Below are 20,354 nucleotides of genomic sequence, written 5' to 3'. Positions count from 1 at the left end.
AAGAAAGACTAGCCAAGGAGGAAGACACCCACAGAGCTGGAATACGTGTCATGCTATCATTGTACTAATACACACTAGCACTATATTCTTACCCTCTCTGTCCCACCATACAGACCCTCCCCCTTCCCTTGAGACTGGTAATATTACCTAGCAGACAGACAAGAGAGACAGTGAATAGAGTTACAGATTAATTTCATTTCTTTGTAAATAAAAACACTAGGATATGGAATACATCATTTCTGCCAGGACACTGTAATGGTAAATAAGGTGGGCAGGGGGAGGCAAGAAGAAGCCAGCAAAGGAGGGGGACAATTACCTCATCCCTTCATGTCCCTTCTTAAAGCAATATGACCAGCCAAATTGACTTATTTTATTTTTAAATAATTTTTTTCTGATAAAAAATGTGATTGATGGTGGAAGTTGGGGCTGAACAAATTGGAACAAGAAATGTGTTTAGATTGCCACTGGGAAACTGATGAACTGATGAACCCTACAGAGTTCAACAAAACCATCACTCGGCTTCGCCCCAGTGATTCCACAACTAAACCACTCCATATGCTAAACTCAATGCTTAATTATGTCAACACTTCTAGTTTGTGTCCAGTATACTCAAATGTACTTACCATCCCACTTTCTGACAAAAGGACCAGATAAGATCCGCATAAATCCTGCGAGACAGATCAGTTGAACTGAGTACTCTTCAAGGACTTTATCAACAGCACTGTCAAACTCTGTACGACTACTGTACTGTTTGTGGTCAATTACCTAAGACACCAGAAGCAAGGTAGAAGACTAGTATGAATATGGGGTTCATTCATTTTACACTTCCCCAAATGGGTGCCCTCCAGATATGGTGGGCTACAGTTTCCATAATCCCCACAGATACAGGCTTAGTACCAGGGAAATGATTGCGTTTTCTGCCCATTCTTCCGTTCTGTCTGTATGGTGCAGATGATTCCAGAGGTGATGCAATGGTTGTTCTAATTAAGATATCAGGCCAAAATAAATCTTACAACTTTGCTTTAACACAGTTTCTTATTTTGGTTTATTGGTTGATCTTAAACTGTCACCTGCCAATTCAAACATCATGCCAATGCATAATACACTTCCTAAATAACGGTTTAGTATGATGTCTCATTGGAGCTCAGTTGAAGAATACAATTGACACATCATGCAGAATATAAATACACAAAATAAGCCCCAAGTTTAGAATTGTATGTTTTCTTATTACAATACATACATGAGAATAATAACCCTGTGTAACTGCTTGTTTATTTCACACAAAATGGTAATTTGCTGAACATATACTCACCTTCGTAGGAATACCAGCTCTTTCTGCTCTTTTTAGCCCTTCTACACCAGCTTTGTTAGAAACAACAAGGACTATTTGTGCATAACTAGTTGGCTTCATTGCGCTGGTTATGAGAGCTTCCAGATTTGTACCTGCAGATTCCAAAATAATGACATCTATATACATGTACTTCAATGTCCCAAAAGCGTCTTGCAATTACAAAGTAACACCTTTACTCCACAAGTATCTTTATAATAAGTTTATTATCAGATCCAATCTATTCTCCTCCCAAAAAGCAATGATCTTAATAAGTATACCCTTCCAGTGCAATACATGCTTTCTTTTAAATTATAAAATTACATCCTCCAAAAAATAAATAAAAATTACATGTAATCCCATAATTTTTTTTCTTAAGAATAAAGTAATTTCATGAGGTAGATGGAACAGGAACACAATCTACTCATTTTTCTTTTTCTTTTTAAAATAATCTTTATTAAAGTTTACAATATATACACCCATCAAACGTTGCTTTTCTATAATCTTGTTACATAAATACAGCTATAATTCCCCCTCCCCCCTGATTGATTCCCGCAAATACTTCTTAACAGCTAATCAAAAATATTCCTCTCTTGATCAAAGTCACTTTGTAACTACAATCCTTCCTCACACACTGTTTGTGCGTCTATGTATTTTTCTCCTCTTAAATACCAAACTAGAGATTGCGCCTTTCTACAAGGTTTTCTTCGTTATACCATAGCCAAACTACTATATTATTCTATTTACTACTTTATATGGAAAATAAAATATTATAAATTGAAATTACACTTAAAATTGTGTTTATATTAACCATTTGTCTTTGCAGAACTTTATCAATGGGTCCCATATTTCTTTTGACTCTTCATTTTTTTCTTTTAAGGCCATTGTAATCCTGTCCATTTCTACTATTTCCAATGATTTATTTAGCCAAGTATCTATCGTAGGAACCTCTGAGTGTTTCCACACCTTTGCTAATGACATCCTTGCTGTTGTTATCAACAAAATAGGTACAAAATAGGTTTTAGATTTTGTCTAATTTCTTTGTTGTCTACCATATTCAGCAAAAACAGCTCAGGTTCCAATTTCATTTCAATTTGATACATTTTTTGTATGATTTCTCTAGTCTTACATCAACAATCTCTTCATTTTTCAACTTAGTGGTAAAAGAAACTTTAGCAACACATTCAAAATATTTAATCAAATTATTTTTTCCCCAGTTACATTTAACAGAATGTTTTTTTTAATGCACGTTTCCAAACCCGGCAGTGATTTCAAAGGATTCTCCTCCCTCCACCTTCATACTACATTATTCTAAAGTATGTTTTCTTAAACACCTTGCAGTTTGGATTGTGTACTTCAAATGTCAAAGCAAATTTCACAATGATTATTCAAAAACCTCTGCTGGCAAAAAAACAAAAACAATAAACAATTCTGATATATTATGCTACTTTTTTCCTCAAATAAGATTATGAAAATGTCACATCTCCCCTGCCTCCCTCACAAACTACTGACTCATAAAATTTTAACTAGACAAGATGTCGTCTTTGGTTTTTTGGCCAGAAAAAGTTTAAACTTTGCATTCTGTTTTTAGGCAGAGCTGACTGGTCATTAGATTATTTATGAAACTAGGTAAGGCAAATAAATGTAGATGCAATAAAGAAGGGTTTTGTCTACCCTTGCTTATATGTATAATCACAATTATCTGAAAAATACAGAACGCAAAAATGCCTTTCCTGAATGGTTTGATCAATCTACCTTGAAGTCTGTCTGTGAGAAGGCCATAATCAGTGCCTTAAAGATGCCAGAGCTTCCTTTCTTGTAATAGATAGTACACAAGTCTCACCTGTACCAGAGATAAGGACAGCCACCCTTGTTTTGCTTGGCTGGGTTTTGCTTGGCTGGCGGTCCATGAACTGCAGCCTATTAGCGTGTAAGGCTTGAAGCAAGTTGTTGACTTCAACATGGGCAGACACTTCAATTCAAAAGAGAAATATTAATTGTAAGAAACAATATTGAAAGAATAGCTTAGAATACATTGTACAATAAATAAACTGGTGGTATTTCCATGTGCCTTAAATAAGCATCTAAAATGCAAACATGAAGAGGAATTTTATTTCACACAATTGGAAGGATCTCAAAGAGTCATTTAGTTTGGCTCCCTGGTTTGTTGTTGTTAGCTGCCTTCAAGTCAGTTGTGATCCATGGAGACCCTGTGAATAAGACATCTGCAAGACCCCCTCTTCTCAGGTTCTGCAGGTTCAGCATTGTAGCCTCCAAGTCTAACTATATGGCATGTGGTTTTCCTCTCTTTCTATTGCTTTTTACCTTTCCCAGGATTATTTTCTTTTCTAATGAGCCAGGCTTTCTCATGATGTGTCTGAAGTACAACAGCCTCAATTTAGTCATCTTGGCTTCCAGGTAGACTTCAGGTGATTTGCTCCAGGATATTTTTATATCCTGAACAGCCTTCTCCAACCTGGTCCCTTCCAGATGTCTTGGATTACAACACTCATCATCCTTGACCCTTGGCCATGCTGGCTGAAGCCAAAGAGAGCTGTAATCCAAAATATCTGGAAGAGTCCACAGTGTGGAAGGCTGATCTAAGAAACTCTGATTACCATTTCTTATCCAACTGCTACTTGAAGACTTCCAAGGAAGCAGTTTCTGCAACCTTTCTAAGCAGCTTCTTCCGTGCACATTGATTTTATAGTTCTAATTCTTATCCTTGACAAATCATCATGCACTTTAAATTGTACCAGCCAGAATGATCAAGAGGCTCCTTATCGCTTATGAGGAAAAGTTACACGGCTTGGTACATTTTAGCTCAGACCAGAGGCAAGAAAAGGGAGACATGACAGTGATATGAAAAGTACATAGGAAGTTCTTTCTCTCTGTCTCTTGTAACACTGGATATGGCATCATCCACTGAAACTGAATGCTATGAGATGCAGGGCAGATAAAAAGAAGAACTTCTTCACACAAGCCATAACTGAATTCTAGAATTTAACTGGCCACCAATTTGGATGACTTTTTAAAGAAATTAGACAAATTCATGGCGGATTAGGCTTTCACCAGGTATTACATGATGGACAGGGCCACACTTGTGGAAGGGGGCAAAATGAGGGCATTATTCATTGAAATAACAGTTCTTCCCCCTCATGAAATTTCCCTTTAGTCTCTAAATTTCAAGCATTGCAAGGAGTGAGACATTGGAAATCATTCACATCTAGAATTCATATATTTACTGTGTCCACAGCCCCTTGGTATCTTTGCCCGGTCCTTTTGTTTGCATGCCTACAGTCTTTTTCTAAATAGTCATCTGAAGTTTTAAGTTACTGCAACTCTGGAAATGTGTGGACTGAAGAATTTGGGGCAAGGGACAGAATTCTTATTGGGGTAGTATGATGTTCTCATTCTCCACCCCCATAGTTATACTTCTAGCTTTATATTACCTCCAGTATCAGAGGTAATGCCCCAGTATACCAGGTGCTGGGAAATATAAGCAGAAGGATGATACTATGCTCACACCCTGCTTCTGAGGTTCCCAAAGGCAACTAGTTGACCACTGTGTAAGCAGAACACTGGATGAGGTGGTTTTTAGTTTACTCTAACAGGGTCCTCTTATGTTTTTATTCTTTTAAATTAAAAGATAATTCTGATGAATATATTACATGCGCAAGGTTGAAATAATGAGATCTACTGCCCTCCTGTACTTATCTACCAGCCATATTAGTCATCTAAAGAATTCAGATGTGTCCCCACAACATTGTTATGGCATTACCATGACACCCAAGAAAAAGAAAATCCACAAAGGTAAGTAGTTACCTCTTTGATGCTGAACAACTTTCCCAATCACCCATGCCTCTTCGTGTCTCTGGACCTCCTTCAGAACATCTCCAGCCAATTCCTTCTGCACCACCAGGACTGCACCAATCCCACAATTAAAAGTTCGAGCCATTTCCTCTTCTGAAAGATTTCCCTCTTCTTGAAGCCAGGAAAAGATCTTGGGTATCTTCCAATTTAAGGCATCTGAAAACAGCAAGAGTTAAAATGTAATAATTACCAAATAAGTAGTCAAATATTATGCCCACAAAAGTACTGTGCTCTTATCTGAAGTATTCTCTTTTCAAATGTATCCCATTTTGGAACCACTTTTCAAAGGTAAAAACTATAAAGCTAGAAAAAACTTCATATCCAATTGTTAAAGCAGGCACTAGGGAAAACATAATGGATGGAATCCAGTGTCACATGAGTAGGCTTCCACCTATGCAATGGGACTTCCCCTTATTCTTCCTCCCTTTGCAGCCAAAATCTGTTCCCAGGGTCCCTTGGTCCTAAGGGGGTTGATTTGGGAGACACACGGGACTGCTGCAAACAAAGTACCAGAGGCATCTATTCTGCTGTAAAACAGATACTATTGGGTACGAAAACTTAAGTAATGAAGAAAGTAAAATACTGCATTTTCAAAGCCATCTTTAAACGAACCATAAATACGTCTGTATTAAGGTAAAATAATTTAAGTAAACAGGAAAATAACAATGTTAAAGAAAGTAAAACAGGAAAACATAATGTAGGTGTTGGCTAGGTGTTCCCCAATGTTAAAACATTCTTACCTAAAATCACTCTTAAGGATGCTGGGAGTACACGCGGAATATTCTCCAGGAGCCCTCCACCAGTGATATGGGCAAATGCCTTCACATGACCTGACCGAAGAACGGGCAGAAGAACTTTGCTATATATTTTAGTAGGTGTAAGCAGTTGCTCTCCTGTGAACATAAGTCATAAACAGTTACAACACAGAAATATACAGATACAAAGGCCTGTTACAGACTGCCAAAATAAAGCTGCTTCAGGTCTCTTTGGAGGTATGCTGTTTAAATGATGCATGCATCCTAAGAGTCCGGAAGCTGTACCAAAGCTGCACTCCAGTGCTTAGGAATGGAGTGTGGCTTTGGCGCGACCTCCGGACTCTTAGGACCCATGCATCATTTAAATAGCATACCTCCAAAGAGACCCGAAGCGGCTTTATTTTGGCAGTCTGTAACAGGCCAAAGAGAGTGAGAAAACCTAAGACAGCTGTTGCTGAGGCCCTCTATGCACACAACAGGGATGAAGGAGGTTGGTCCTGCTCCTAATGTTTTGTGGTTTTCCCAGCTTACTCCAATGTCCACAATCAATGACTGGGAATCAGGTTGGAGGGACCACACCTATAAGCTTACATAAAAATTGAAGCCTGGCATAACAGTAGTTCTGGGGTTCATAGAGGTCTATGTACATGTTTTCCACTTGCAAACATACACATTTAAAAGGTGGAAAATAGAAAGACAGGTATCTGAGATATTGGAGAGAGATATGCTGTATATGTATGGGACGTGGTGGCTCAGTGATTAAGATGCTGACCCAGACAATAGCAAGGTCAGCAGATTGGCAGTTCGAGACCCAAGTGGCATGTCATGGAGTGAACTGTCACTAGTACCAGCTTCTGCCAACCTAGCATTTCAAAAGCATGTGAAAGTGCAAGTAGATAAGTAGGTACCACTTTGTTGGGACGGTAACAGCGTTCTGTGCAGTCATGCTGGCCACATGATCACAGAGTTGTCTTTGACAAGGCTGGCTTCCTCAGCTAAGTAATGGAGATGAACACTGTTCCCTACAGCAGACACTTGACAACCTTGTCAAAGTGGAAACCTTTGCCTTTATTCTGTATATACAATCCTCTGTACAAACATATAAAATGAAAGAGCTAAAAATTATTCTGGCACTTTTCTATAGTTCTCTTTTCCCATCAGTAGATCAGAAAATATGAAGGGATTATGGTAACCAGACATTAATCCTTATTCACACTTTATTTTATTCAGAATAAAATTCAAAGGAGGAAGAAGGCTGTATACACAGGTCTTACCTAATGTCTGGTTGGTAGAGCCACCCACTGAAGGAGAGGAAAAATCTAAAGATGATTTTTCAACAATCTTTCTCACGAGACTAAATCCATTGCTGTGAACACCAGAAGAAGCAATTCCAATGACCACATCCCCATCAGTAATTCTGTCTAGCTGGGGTAGCATTTGTCCTCGCTCCACAGCACCCACTGCAAATCCACCCAGGTCATACTCTCCAGGTGGATACATGCCAGGCATTTCTGCAGTCTCTCCTCCTACAGAAAGATGGTGGAGACGAAGACATTGTGATAGTTAGATCAATGGTGGCCCTTACAGAAATCCTAATTCCTGGGTTCTTATATGCATTTAAGTAGAACAGGGTGGGTTTGTTATGAAGGGCTTTTGCTTTTTAAGCAGCCGCACTGGTTGAGAGTCATGCTATGATAAACTATTCTATTTTTCAGTTTTATTGTTCCACCTCTACCAGTTCACATATGCAGAATATAACAATCAAGTAGAAATAGCAAATGAACAGTTTAGGCAATGAAGAATGGAACTTCAAAAGAAACAATCAGAATATATTAGCCCTACCTTTAAGGGAACATTTTGAATGTTAAATAACCTCTCACTAAGAAAAAGGACATACTCTGAGCTCACAACTTGGGGGAAAATATATACTATTTTGGACTGCTACTCCTGTGCTTGCTGGTGGAGTTGGAATTGGTAGTCAACGTAAGTGCTTTTTCCAAGCTTTGCATTTTGTAGAGTATAAAATCACGCAAGGCATTTCTCATTAGACTGTAGCAATGAAGATTTTTGATGGAAATTGTCCAAAATCCAGGCTATGTGTCTGAATGCCTTTACCCACATAAACATGTAGAACACTAGCATGTTATAAGGGAAGGACAAGAAACCATCCAGATTGTTCAATCTCTTTTTTACCATTCCTCCCTCCTACTCAGACCAGTGGCAGCTGTCAGCTATGACAGCAGTTAGGGGGCAAATTCAGGCCCATACAGACTGCCTGAAAACGACGGTTTGCAGGCACCCATTTTAACTCCAGAGGGGCGTCGCAGCCACTAGACTGCGCAACATTTCTCCGGAGTAAAAAGAACCTGTTTTTTCCGGGTTCGTTTACCGGCGCCCAGGTTACATCACGACTTCGCCAATGGAGCATTTGTGACGTGACGGACACTCCGCGATGTGCGGACACTATGTGTCCATTATGTCAAAATGGCAGCGGCCTGTGGATGGGCCGAAGCCATCAGGCCACTGCTATTACATACTAGAGTTCCAGACTGTGCAGTTGCTGTGCGGTCTGGAACTCTAGTATCACCGCTGCCATGTCCCTTTTGGCCCATCTGTCTCGGGCCTCAGTTTCAGCCTTAAAGGAACTATCCAAGGTGCTAAACTGAGAGTGGGAAGGACAGAGTTCAGCACCTTCAATAACTCATCTGATGAAGTTTGGGCTAAATCCTGGAATTATTCACCATCCCACTGATATGGAAGATGCCAGCCACCACTGCTCAGAACAGAGTATGCACTGTGACAGTCTATGCTGAATTCATCCTCAGTCTCAGCCAGGTTGAGACACAACACATTTTCCTTCAACTAGCTGGAAGCAGGATAACTTTCTCATAAAAGAGAAAAAGCACAATCACCCTTACCAAGGAGAGCACATCCTGCCAGTTTACAAGCTTCTGCTATTCCAGCTATGATTGCTTGAGCCATCCCAACATCCAGCTTTCCACAGGCAAAATAGTCAAGGAAGAAGAGGGGTTCTGCTCCTTGAGCCAGGATATCATTGACGCACATGGCAACCAAGTCCTGCCCAATCATGTCATGCTTGTTGCAGATCTGGGCAATCTGTGAGCAGTAGAAGAGAAGTACTCTGAAGAGCTTGCCATCAGTTATGTACAGTAATTGCAAGGCTTCCTTTTTAACTACAATGAAATGTAGATAGGTCACTCTAATTGCAGGGGTTAAGGAAGTAGTTTCATGGAAAGGAACTAGTTTCTCACTTGACTTGATGAGACTTGACAAAGTGACAGGGATGGTGGACATTTCCACAAAATATACTGGGAATTAGTTACTATCTACCAATATAAATAGACCTGGGGCCATTTTACACTACAGAATAACAATGTTGGTTCTATTGTAACTGCTATAGCAAGATCCTATGGAATCCTGGAGCTTGTAGTATGGCAATGTATTAGAGTTCTCTGGCTGAAAATTATAAATATAAGTTGAGTATTGCTTATCCGAAATGCTTGGGACCAGAAGCATTTTGGAATTGGAATTTTTTCAGATTTTGGAATACACAAATAGCACAGTATGTACCTGTAATGTATTTGCAAGGATGGAGACGCACAAGGATCTGTGAAATGGCAGGAGGCATGGGCTTGCACTGAGCACTAGGCTCCCCACAGTTCATGAATCCTCAATCTCTCCCTAGCCTTGTGTCTTTTTGCCACCAGCCATCCACTTCCAGCTTTGAGGTGGCTGCTGCAGTGGTCCTGCTCATTTGTCTCTTTCTGGCCTCATGTCTCTCTCCAGACTCACATCTTATTTTTTCATTATTTGTCCTCTGTATGAGATGCAAGATTGGAGAGAGACTGCAGATCTGAGAGATGAACAAGCAAGAGCACTGGAGCTCCTGCCTTGCTGGCTGGCAGCAAAAGGTTTTGGAGGTTTTTGGGTTTCAGATTTCTGGATTAAGGGTGCTCAGTCTGTACTTTCCCCAAACTCCATATCTAAGGATTCCAGTGGAAGTAGCTATGCAAGTTAAAATAGGAATCATAGCGCTATAATGATGTTGTGTGAAAGGCCTCTGATAACTGAAAAAGTTACACTTTTCTTAACTTTTCTGTTATTTGTCAGTGAGTAGACCTGGTGCCTGGAATATGTTCTTCCACTTGCAGCTGATAATCCTTTATTTTTCCCATGGTTCTCTTTTGTGGCAATTCATCTTTTAAATAGAGCACAAGCCTTACACTATTTAACATTTTAGAAACTGCAAATTGTTCAAAAACCAGGGGTGGATTTCTGGCTATTCCCTAGTTTACTTTTTTCTGTTTTGACACTTTTTTGAGGAGGAGGGGGAAAGACATTTATGTATGGAGGCTTTCATGATCAAAAGATTGGTCCCCAGACCTGCTGCAGTTGCTAGGTCTATTATAACTAGGCATGCTGAACCTAAGACCTTCTTTATCCTCTGCCACTAAGCTGTGGTCCATTCCCATTACCCATTATAAATCTAGTATGGAATTAAACATTTAGTTACTGTACCAAGCAAAATGCTGTTGTCATACTAAAACCTACTCCCACCACCACCACCACTTGCCCTCCTCATTACCTTGAGCTTTGTCCCAACACCATCAGTTCCAGATACCAAAATTGGATCTTTATATCCAGCTTCCTTCAGATCAAAGAGGCCAGCAAATCCTCCAAGCTCAGCATTACAGCCTACCAATTAGTGGAAAAAAAGATTTGTTCACTAAAAACTTAACATAATGGAGGATTTGGGGAGTTACAACAGAATTATTGATCAATCCTCTCATACAGCAGTTTCTCCCCTTCTTCAGTTTTTGAAGTAAACTCACACAAAACAGGTCACACTGGGCATATAAAGGAATTAAATTCTTCCCACTATGTATTAATTCTGAAGTTTAGATGCCAACTGCAACATAATTCTACAATGGCTGGCCCAAGACATTTCGCTGGCTGAGAAAGAGAATAAGATGGTGTCCCTCTACCTGTATGATATTTGTAGAAAGTGACCAGACTAAGAGTTGCATCTTAATTTGGTCATAGTAATGAACCAGGATCTTCCATTGCATCTGAAGATATGGAGTGTATACAGTGCCACAGAGCATATACAGCTCTGTCCACCAACATCTTGCTGCCAGTTCCCACCCTGCAGTATTTGCCATTTGAGGTGGATGCTTCACTTGCTATCCTTACTCTTGACAGTGCTCCTTGAAGTGGTGGTACATGGATCAGTGCTAATCTGAAAGTCACTGGCTGCCAGTCCACATATTTCCAGGGAAGAAACTGTTGTAGCCAGTGGGCAAAATGTGGCACTGGTCCCTGGCACATCAGAGAAAAATATTCCAGTCTCCTACATCAGATTGCCTGAGAGGCACTGCTTTATAATATAATGTCTAACAAATAATAATAATTTGTTTTATTTATATACCGCTATTCCAAAGATCATAGCGGTGAACAGCAAGTAAGCTAATTAGCAAGTATGCTAATTTGCCCCCAACAGTCTGGGTACTCATTTTAGCGACCTCAGAAGGATGCAAGCCTGAGTCGAGCTTGGGCCCTTTTGCTGGTCTTGAACTCGCAACCTTGTGCTTTCGAGTGAATGGCTGCAGTACAGGCATTTAACCACTGTACCACCAGGGCTCTTAAATGGGTTAAGGATTTCTGTCTTAGGATAAAACAAATATGATAAATGTTTAAATGGGCTGCCACTGAATTTTTGGGGCTGCTTAATATCAGTGGCATGGCTTTCAGGAGTGCCTTGGGGGCACAAAGGCTTCTAGGGCACTTGTTGCTTAAAAATAATAATTGTTACTCAGTGCATGCAGGCACTTCTTATTTGTAGCACAATCCCACTAGTAAGAACTCTGTGGCCCATCTGAATGCATCATCTTGAATTATATAAAACTCTAACACAACTTATGGTGTGTAGCTATGTTAGTCCACTGCAGCAAAACAAACAAGGAGTCTTGTGGCACCTTGAAGATGGACAAATTAACCATTTCATCTGAGGAATATCTCAGTTGCTCATGGATTAATCCTACAAGCACTTCAGTTAAATGCACAAGCTTACCTGGTCTTGATGTTGCTGCCGCTAAAGGCTTAATTTTCTGAACCAAGGTGTTACCAGCTGCAATATCTACACCACTTTCTTTGTAAGTCAGACCACTAAAAAGGCAGAAAAGCCTGTTATCAATTTACTTACACAAATGATCCAGCTGCATCAGTACTTTTTCAATGCCAAAATAAGGCTGTGAAGAATTAATTGGGATCCTAGTATTACCTATACCTAAAAATTATTTCTTTTTGCTGAGCTTCTTTATGTGCCTGTAGCAAGCATAACTGAATCCCAGTTTGGGAGAAATGTGGCATATAAATCCCATTAAATAAAAATAAATAATAAAAATGGTGAGATTGGCTTTTCAGCAAATTAAGGGTGTGTTCTGACAGGCAGAATTCTGATGTGTTCTTATTTCAGAGGTCAGTAGTTCTGTGCTGTGTACTTATGATCCCTGTGCCCTGTGGCATATGGTGCTTTAGCTGAAAGTGGTACCTAGCCCATCCAAATGACCATCCACAGCTCTGTATTAAAGCTACTATGTGTTACATAGTGTGCTCAGTGTAAATGTTTTAACTACTATTATCTAAGGACTACTATTTCATTTGAGACCAATTGTCCTGTAGATCATTATCGGATAGGACAGCCTAAAACCAAGATTTGAAGTACGTGATTGGGTTTGTTTGAGGTTTTTTTTAAAGCAATTCTTCTAGCTATTAGCTGAGCCCTGGAAGCAAATACTTGACCATGCCCTGGATAAATGGCTTTGAATGTAAGGCCTTGATAGGAAAGGTCACTTATGTCACCATTTTACAGTCACTAAAATCTGTCTGTCACAATAAGGTATTACTGAATCAGTATTGCTTTAATTTGCAGGTCCTGTTTATATCTACCTATTAGCTTCAATACAGTACCACAAATGCTTCATCTTAACCAGTGTATGTCTAAGAAGATCAATTCACATCCCAGACAACTGAATATCCAGTTATAAACTCAAAATCACTATAACTGTTTAGGTTTCTAAGCTCCACAGAAAGGGTCCACTTATATAGTATTTCCTGTTAACTTTACCCACAGATGGAACAGCATTTGTCATGGAGGTGGGAAGGGGTGATCCCTCTGCCTCTTCTGCAGCTTCTCCCAGAAAAATCTACTTGAGAAAGCTGGTAGCCCCTTGACACAATATCTAGAAAGGAGGCTGTGGCATACAGAGGTGAAGGAAGACTAAACCCCGTTACATAACCAAAAGTCAGTTTCTCAGAAACATTGTATTCTGTCCATATGTATATTTAAAGTAGATATATTTGTAATACATGCACTTGAAAATAAATGTTGATTTACTAGATAAAGCATATCACATAAATGTCATTGTTTACCAGATAATTATCAAATGCTAAACATTCAGAAAACATAAAACTAGATACTATGTCATTTTTAATAATTTTATTGTATGTATACAAGACAAATGTTAGAGATACTAATACCTGATGTCATGTGTATTCAATGAAATATATGCTTATACATTGCATAAAGCTATGTTATCAGAAGGTAGCAGTACTTTAATGGTTCAAATGTGGTGGCACTGGTAAAAATAAGTTCATTTAGTTCAAAACATATCTACCAAAAACAGGAGCTCAACTGGTTCCAGTTCTCACACTAACAGAAACATCTGGTTTAATTTTGCTAGTGCAGCTGTGTTAATAATAGACACAGTTGTACTGATATAAATGTCTTCCCACTATTTACTGTTCTTAGAAGGTGTCTGTGTGATACAAGTGCCTGTACTGGTAGATACTAATCTCCCCTAATCAGTGTAACATCAGAGATATATGGGTTCATATTTCAGAGTGGGGGTGGGCATTGGGTGACCTTCCAGATGTTGTTGAACTGCAAATCCAAGAGCTCAAGTTCAAGATCCTGAGGGCCATGCAATTCTGACCTCTTTCTCTCTCTGTGAGTGAGAGAGAGATAGAGAGAGAGTGCTAAAAATGCACATATCGCCAGTGAAAGACTATCTGAAGACAAACTCTAAAACTGACAAAGCATAAACTGGTAAGCCCTGCTTTTTGCAGTAGTGTTTTAATTTAAATGACAGCTAAAACAATGCCCTTTGCCAACAATTTCTTAGAGTGAGAGCTTTAAATAGTAAGATTATGATGGTATTCCACATGGTTCATACTGTGACATAAATACCAACAGAAAAACAAGATGAAATCTATCCTCATCAATGTTTTAGAAGTCTTCAGCAAAATCTGTGTGTTTAACCTTTGAATTCTGTTGTTAAGATGCTGCACAGACATATCAAATAAGAATTGTTGTATGGGGATATTAAATCATATATAGACATCAAAGTGATGCAGTGACTATGTAATGATTTCCATGAGTGATGATATTTGGTTTTAAAATTAACATATTTCTTCAATATCAGTTTTCAGCTTTGCCTTCTGATAGATACCTGGTTTGGTTAAGGAAACCTATTGCTCGATAACCAATATCCTTTCTATAAATGGCGCCTTTGAACCGAATTACTTCTACTCCTCTGTTGGCTTCTTTGAGTGCAGACATAAGGTCTTTTTTGATAGCTGTCACGGTGAGGACTCTGCCTCCACTGGTCACAACGTTGCCATCTTTCATGGCTGTGCCTGCATGGAACACCACCAAGCCTAGCTCTTTAGCCTGGGAAAATCCTATAAAGGCAATGGGGCAGAGGTAAAAACAAAACAAAAACAATTACTTAAAAGGATTTGCTATACATGTATAGTGTAACTAGGAAATACTTTAACAAAACAAAAAAGGCACTAAATCAAACAATTAAAAGCTTATTATTAATTCATTATTTTATCAGAAATATCTGTGAAATCACATCTTCTGCAAAGACCCATGTGCATTACACACTATGCAAATGGAATTTTTATCACATTAAGGTAACACAATCTCTATTATAATAACCAATTTATTTTCCTCTTGCAAAAACACAGATGCCCCCCTCTTAGTATTATGATGTGAAATGAAAGCTATCACTCCAGGAAACAAAAGTGACCTTCCTCCACATTGGTTTGAATTATGCCTGGGTTATTTGAACAAGCCAAGCTCCAAAAGCATCACATAGCCTCTGGTCAATCATATGAATGAAGAAACATATGATATACTATATATTTATGTTTTATGTATCCATTTCCTACCTGTTATTTCCAAACCCTTAGGGTAGTTTCCTGGATAGCCTTCACTAGCCATCACCACAGTCACAGCGGAACAGTGTTCAAACCAAACAGGCATGCAGGAAGCTAACTTTCTATCAATGGTTGCCTGTACAACTTCATAAAGGTCACTCTTCAGTAATGGTAGAATTACCTGCATAGGCAAGAGTGAAGAGTAAAGCTGACAGGTGCCATTTCATAAAAATAGATAATAAAACTTGGATATTAACAACTAATTAAACACAGAAATTACAAGAGACTTTAAAAAAGCATCTGACTAATGGTAACATTCTGTGTATAAAAAATAAAAATAAATCAAATATACCTGTGATTATCTATGAAAAAAAAAATGCTTAGCTGACAATGTTCAGAATTTGGCAGCCATCTCAAGTTAATGGTCCCAGATGTATTAGACTACTCTCTTAAACTATTATGTAGCAGAAAATGTTTTGAATACTGTGATAACTTGGCCAAGATGGAATTTTAAAAAGTATTTCTGAGAAGGTCCCAAGAAACATAGTGGGACTTACTTCTGAGCAAACATGTCCAAGATTTGCACCATTAGGGTCTCTCACCTGACATTCAGGGTCACCAAATCTACAGTTGAACTCTAAGACCTTGGGTCCCTCTTTGGTAAGCATTAGCCCAGCATACAGCACACCTAATTGGAAAAGCATAACATATTGAGAACACATGCAGCTGGTAAAACATGCATTATAGATGTATTGAAAAATAAAATTGCCTTAATGGTCAATTATGACTTTTGTTTCCACCATGCAGAGACAGCTATGAAAGGGATATGTAGAACTTCATTCACAATTAACTGTGTTTGCAATTTTTAGGGTATCAGTAATTTACTGTTCGTCTCCCATAACACAGGCATATTTGAGGTGGAAAGTTATGCTCAGTACTTTAAAAAAACATGAAGTTGATGCAAAGCAATAATAAATAGGGACAGAAAGAATAAGTTAGGCTGGTTGGATCTATTGTCTTTGCTCTCCTTGAGGACAGCTGATCAGAACCGCTTAAAACTGGCTTTTTATGTTTGTTGTTGTGTGCTTTCAAGTTGTTTCCAATTTATGACAACCCTAGGGTATCATGGGGTTTTCTGGGCAAGATTTGTTAGAGGTGGTTTGCCATTGCCTTCACCTGAGACTGAGAGCATGTGACTTGCCCAAGGTCACCAAGGGGTTTCGTGGCCAAGCAGGGAATCGAACCCTAGTCTCCAGAGTTGTAGTCCAATGCTCAAACCACTCCTCCATGCTGGCTCTGTGGTTTCTGTTCATGTTTTCACCTAGATCATCATACTTCCTTCCAAATGTGTTAGACTGTAACTTCCCCACCTAAGTCCCAGACAGAAGGGAATGTGTGCTTTCCCCTCTTCTCATACAGAAAGAAGATTTGCACAGCTAAGCCTGTGCAAATGTTTGGCACACACATTCTATACCATGACAGAACAACAAGTCAGACAACATAAATGCCTGACACTTGAGGAACCAGCCTGGGCCAGCTGTCTGCAATTACTAGAGTTGGTGGCGCAGCAGCTACAATAGCTAAATACTCATGAAACCATTAAACAAGGCACCAGGAGACAAAGGCACCAGGGGACAAAGAAGGATACTATGACAAGGTTCATCTGGCTGCACCAGAGGGACAGTAGGGTAACACAGCCCGGTCTATTAACCTGCCTGGCATCAACTGCTTTTGGTAGCATCCATGTGACATTTATGTAACTTCAATGGGGATTACTTCCTAAATGGCTTTTTTGCATTCTCCTTTTATATTGCAACTATTAGCCTGTGAGCTTGTAAGGAGGGACTGTTTTCTTCTCAGATTATTGTATGGCACCTAGAAATGCTAGGTGTGCTGTACATATACAAGGGTACACTTACCTATGTAAGGAATGCCTTCATTTCTCATGCCATCAATTGTTTTCTGGAGAATAGAATTTCTGATGTTCAGAAGCAGATCCTTGGATAGCTAAGAAAATGTTACAAAAAGTAGAACTTGTAAGCATGCAAATATGCACATGTGACCCAAATGCATTCCTATTTTGAATCATTTCCAAGAACCCCTAGGCAATATTATGGAAATAAACTACTTAGGTAGGAATCATGGTTCAGTAGCAGAACACATAATGCAGTCACAGGTTCATCTCCAAGTATCTCCAGCTTTTAAAAGTACTCAGTTAAGAGGGCTGAAAAAAATAAAAAAAGGCTGGGAACATTACTGTTTTGGACTGAAAGAATCCCCCAGCCAGCCTGGCCAGTGTAATCCAAAAGAGTAACAAGCTCTGGACCATAGAAACATCAGAAGCTTTCTTACACTGAGTCAGACCTTTGTTTCACCTAGTCCTGCACTGTCAACATGACTGGCACCAGCTTTCAGTGTTTCAAGCAGGACTCTTTTTTAGCCCAATCTGGTGATCCTCCATGCAACAACTAACCAGGTCCAACCTTGTTTAACTTTCAAATTCAGATAACGTTGAGTACCTTTGGAATGGTATGATCTGACAGTATAAGTCAGCTTCCTCGTTTGTGGCATTGACTGACTGACAGATAAACACTTTTCTCCCCTTAAATGAGACGTAAGGCAGCTACACATTCCGTATGCTCACATATGTAATTCGGTATCTGCAGGTTGTAAGCATTTCTTCCTGCTTCCCAAACCAGTCTCACAAATGGTGCTCTCTAGGAATAAGCTTTAACAAAGAAACATAGTAGGACAAGGCATCTTACCTGAGGTGCTGGGCAATACGCACCCATACCACCTGTGTTTGGGCCCTGATCTCCATCCATTAGTCGCTTGTGATCCTGGGCAGGTGGCATGGAGGCAACAGTGACACCATCTGTAAAGCACAAGCACTGTAACAGAATAAGATGAATAATGAAAAGTTCCATTAGTATCAACAGAAAATACCTTGCCTTCCAGGTTTGTAAGACTGATGGTTAATAGTATCCTGCTCATAACAAGAAACAGCCTCATGTACAAAAGATACTGAACATCCCATTAGGAAGTATATAACATTATGTTAGATACTAACATCCAAGTATCTAACCAAATACTTGGAAACAGAGCAAATATTTCTTATGCAAATTACTTTAAAAGCTACAGAAGTGACACAAAATATCAACATCATTTCTAATACTTTGTTCATGGTATTTCTACTAGAAAGTTGAACATTTACCAATAATTAAGTCCTAAAATAAAATAAAAAGCAACAACAACACAATAACCTGAAATTTATTTTACAAGTATAAACGCTATAGCCTAAATCCAGCTGCTAGCCTCAATGAGACTAGATACACAGAATCAATGAAATGTACTTAAATACTGTAGTGTCTTAATGTACAGTAATTGATCAAATGGGAAATGGCCTTCATTCTATTGGCTGTCCAAAGATGATCAACAAAAGAGATGAATATTCAGGATTCTCCAACAGGAAGCCCATTTGAACGCACATTTAAGTCTCATAAGCATATTTAATACTCATTTTCAGTGGGGAGGAGTAAAGCACCTGCTTAATTATTCCACTGAAATAAATGAGTCATAAAAATGATTAACTTCAGCTGGCTCTCTTCAGTGCATTATGTTATAGACATGTGGTCAGATCCAGCACAGTTGCTCTGTCAATGTAATGTGTCATTATAAATACAACAAGAGTTAGGCAGCTCCCCTTCTATGAAAGAAAACTTCTTCCATTCATTCATGGACCAACTACATATTATATCAATAATATGTTATGTACTTACAGAAACCTCTTCTCCTTCAAGTAGTTCCTCAACCACAACAGTTTCTCCAGCTGCTCCAAAAGTTTTATCCTGCATTAAAAGTATATGCAAATATTTATTCAAGTGGAAGGCTTGCAATTTATAACACTAATCCAATATATGGACTCTGTCTCTTCTCATGGGGTAGGGGAGACAGAACAAATACTTTTTTTTTGTTTTTATTTATATAGCAAGTAAGCTAATTAGCAAGTAAGCTAATTTGCCCCCAACAGTCTGGGTACTCATTTTAGCGACCTCGGAAGGATGCAAGCCTGAGTCGAGCTTGGGCCCTTTTGCTGGTCTTGAACTCGCAACCTTGTGGTTTTGAGTGAATGGATGCAGTACAGGCATTTAACCACTGCGTCACCAGGGCTACTTGAAATGGGTTCTCTATCACCTATTTCAGAAATCCAATATTAGACAGTACCGGGCACCCACGAATGACACGGGCACCTTTTATGCAGCTTTCAGCATATGCTGAAAGCCCTGCACCATTTCCTGAATGGTGGCGTGCCACAAGCACGAGCCCCATTATTTTCAATGAGGCTCAAGCATAGGCGGAATTTGCCTTATGCGGCGGGGTCTGGAACGGATCCCCACGTAAGGCAAGGGGCCACTATATTTCCTTTTCTAGGTCAAATGAATTTATGTTCTTAAAAACTAATGTTGGCCAAATCAGCCATGAACATACTTCAAAAGTGCTTTCATAATTTTTCATTCATGACAAATTCCATATTGGCACTCCCTTCTGAAAGAAGCCATTTGTCTTGAGTTCTGAGGCAGAGAACTGACACTTGTAACAGCAGCCTTCTGTAATCTGCCACTCACTTGATGTGCTGGACTACAACTGCCATCATTCTCATGCTAGCTGAGAATGATGTAGTCTAAGATATTCAAAGATATTAGTTTAAAATATTCAAAGAGCATTAGGGTAAAAAAGCTTGATTTAAACCATATTTCTATATATCATTAACAATACAGTCATCTGCATGTAAACTCAAAAGAAAGCCTACCTGCACTGAACAGGACTCATTCACAGAGAAGTACAAACAGTGAATTACAAAGCAATGCTAAGGATGTTTACTCAGAACCAAGTCCCAGTCCAGTCCGTATAATTTAATTTCTAGTGAATGAATCCTGGATTGCAACTTCAGCCTCTCAGAAAATCATTCTAGGTGTAAAGGTATTGAGCAAAAAAAATTCCTCCTACTAATAAATCATTAAATTGCACCTCTACAAAGGATGCAGTTTTAGAAGAGATAAAATGATAACCAACACTGTGTATTTATTAGGAGAAAGGACTGCATTATAACAAGTTGTACTGCAATACTTTTGAAAGAGTCTGACTTCAAAATT

At 39.1% G+C, this 20,354-nt stretch overlaps 1 protein-coding gene across 1 annotated transcript in view; it reads right to left on the bottom strand.

The window, feature by feature from the left end:
• GART (phosphoribosylglycinamide formyltransferase, phosphoribosylglycinamide synthetase, phosphoribosylaminoimidazole synthetase) overlaps positions 1-20,354 on the bottom strand; it is a 40,459-nt gene that overhangs the window by 3,498 nt on the left and 16,607 nt on the right. Inside the window, exons 7-21 of the mRNA XM_089512060.1 lie at positions 18,981-19,049; positions 17,967-18,092; positions 17,121-17,208; positions 15,804-15,889; positions 15,214-15,382; positions 14,487-14,718; positions 12,047-12,141; positions 10,562-10,671; positions 8,874-9,072; positions 7,230-7,481; positions 5,941-6,093; positions 5,153-5,356; positions 3,171-3,299; positions 1,313-1,443; positions 624-765 (exon numbers count right to left, since the gene is read on the bottom strand). Of these exons, the coding sequence (XP_089368186.1) occupies positions 624-765; positions 1,313-1,443; positions 3,171-3,299; positions 5,153-5,356; positions 5,941-6,093; positions 7,230-7,481; positions 8,874-9,072; positions 10,562-10,671; positions 12,047-12,141; positions 14,487-14,718; positions 15,214-15,382; positions 15,804-15,889; positions 17,121-17,208; positions 17,967-18,092; positions 18,981-19,049 (2,185 nt within the window). The remainder of the gene's footprint in view (positions 1-623; positions 766-1,312; positions 1,444-3,170; positions 3,300-5,152; positions 5,357-5,940; positions 6,094-7,229; positions 7,482-8,873; positions 9,073-10,561; positions 10,672-12,046; positions 12,142-14,486; positions 14,719-15,213; positions 15,383-15,803; positions 15,890-17,120; positions 17,209-17,966; positions 18,093-18,980; positions 19,050-20,354) is intronic.

This window comes from Sceloporus occidentalis, unplaced genomic scaffold (assembly GCF_023333645.1).
Source record: "Sceloporus occidentalis isolate IW3139 unplaced genomic scaffold, rSceOcc1.0.p SCAF_2, whole genome shotgun sequence".
NCBI lineage: Eukaryota > Metazoa > Chordata > Lepidosauria > Squamata > Phrynosomatidae > Sceloporus > Sceloporus occidentalis.
This window is presented reverse-complemented; position numbering and strand designations above follow the sequence as displayed.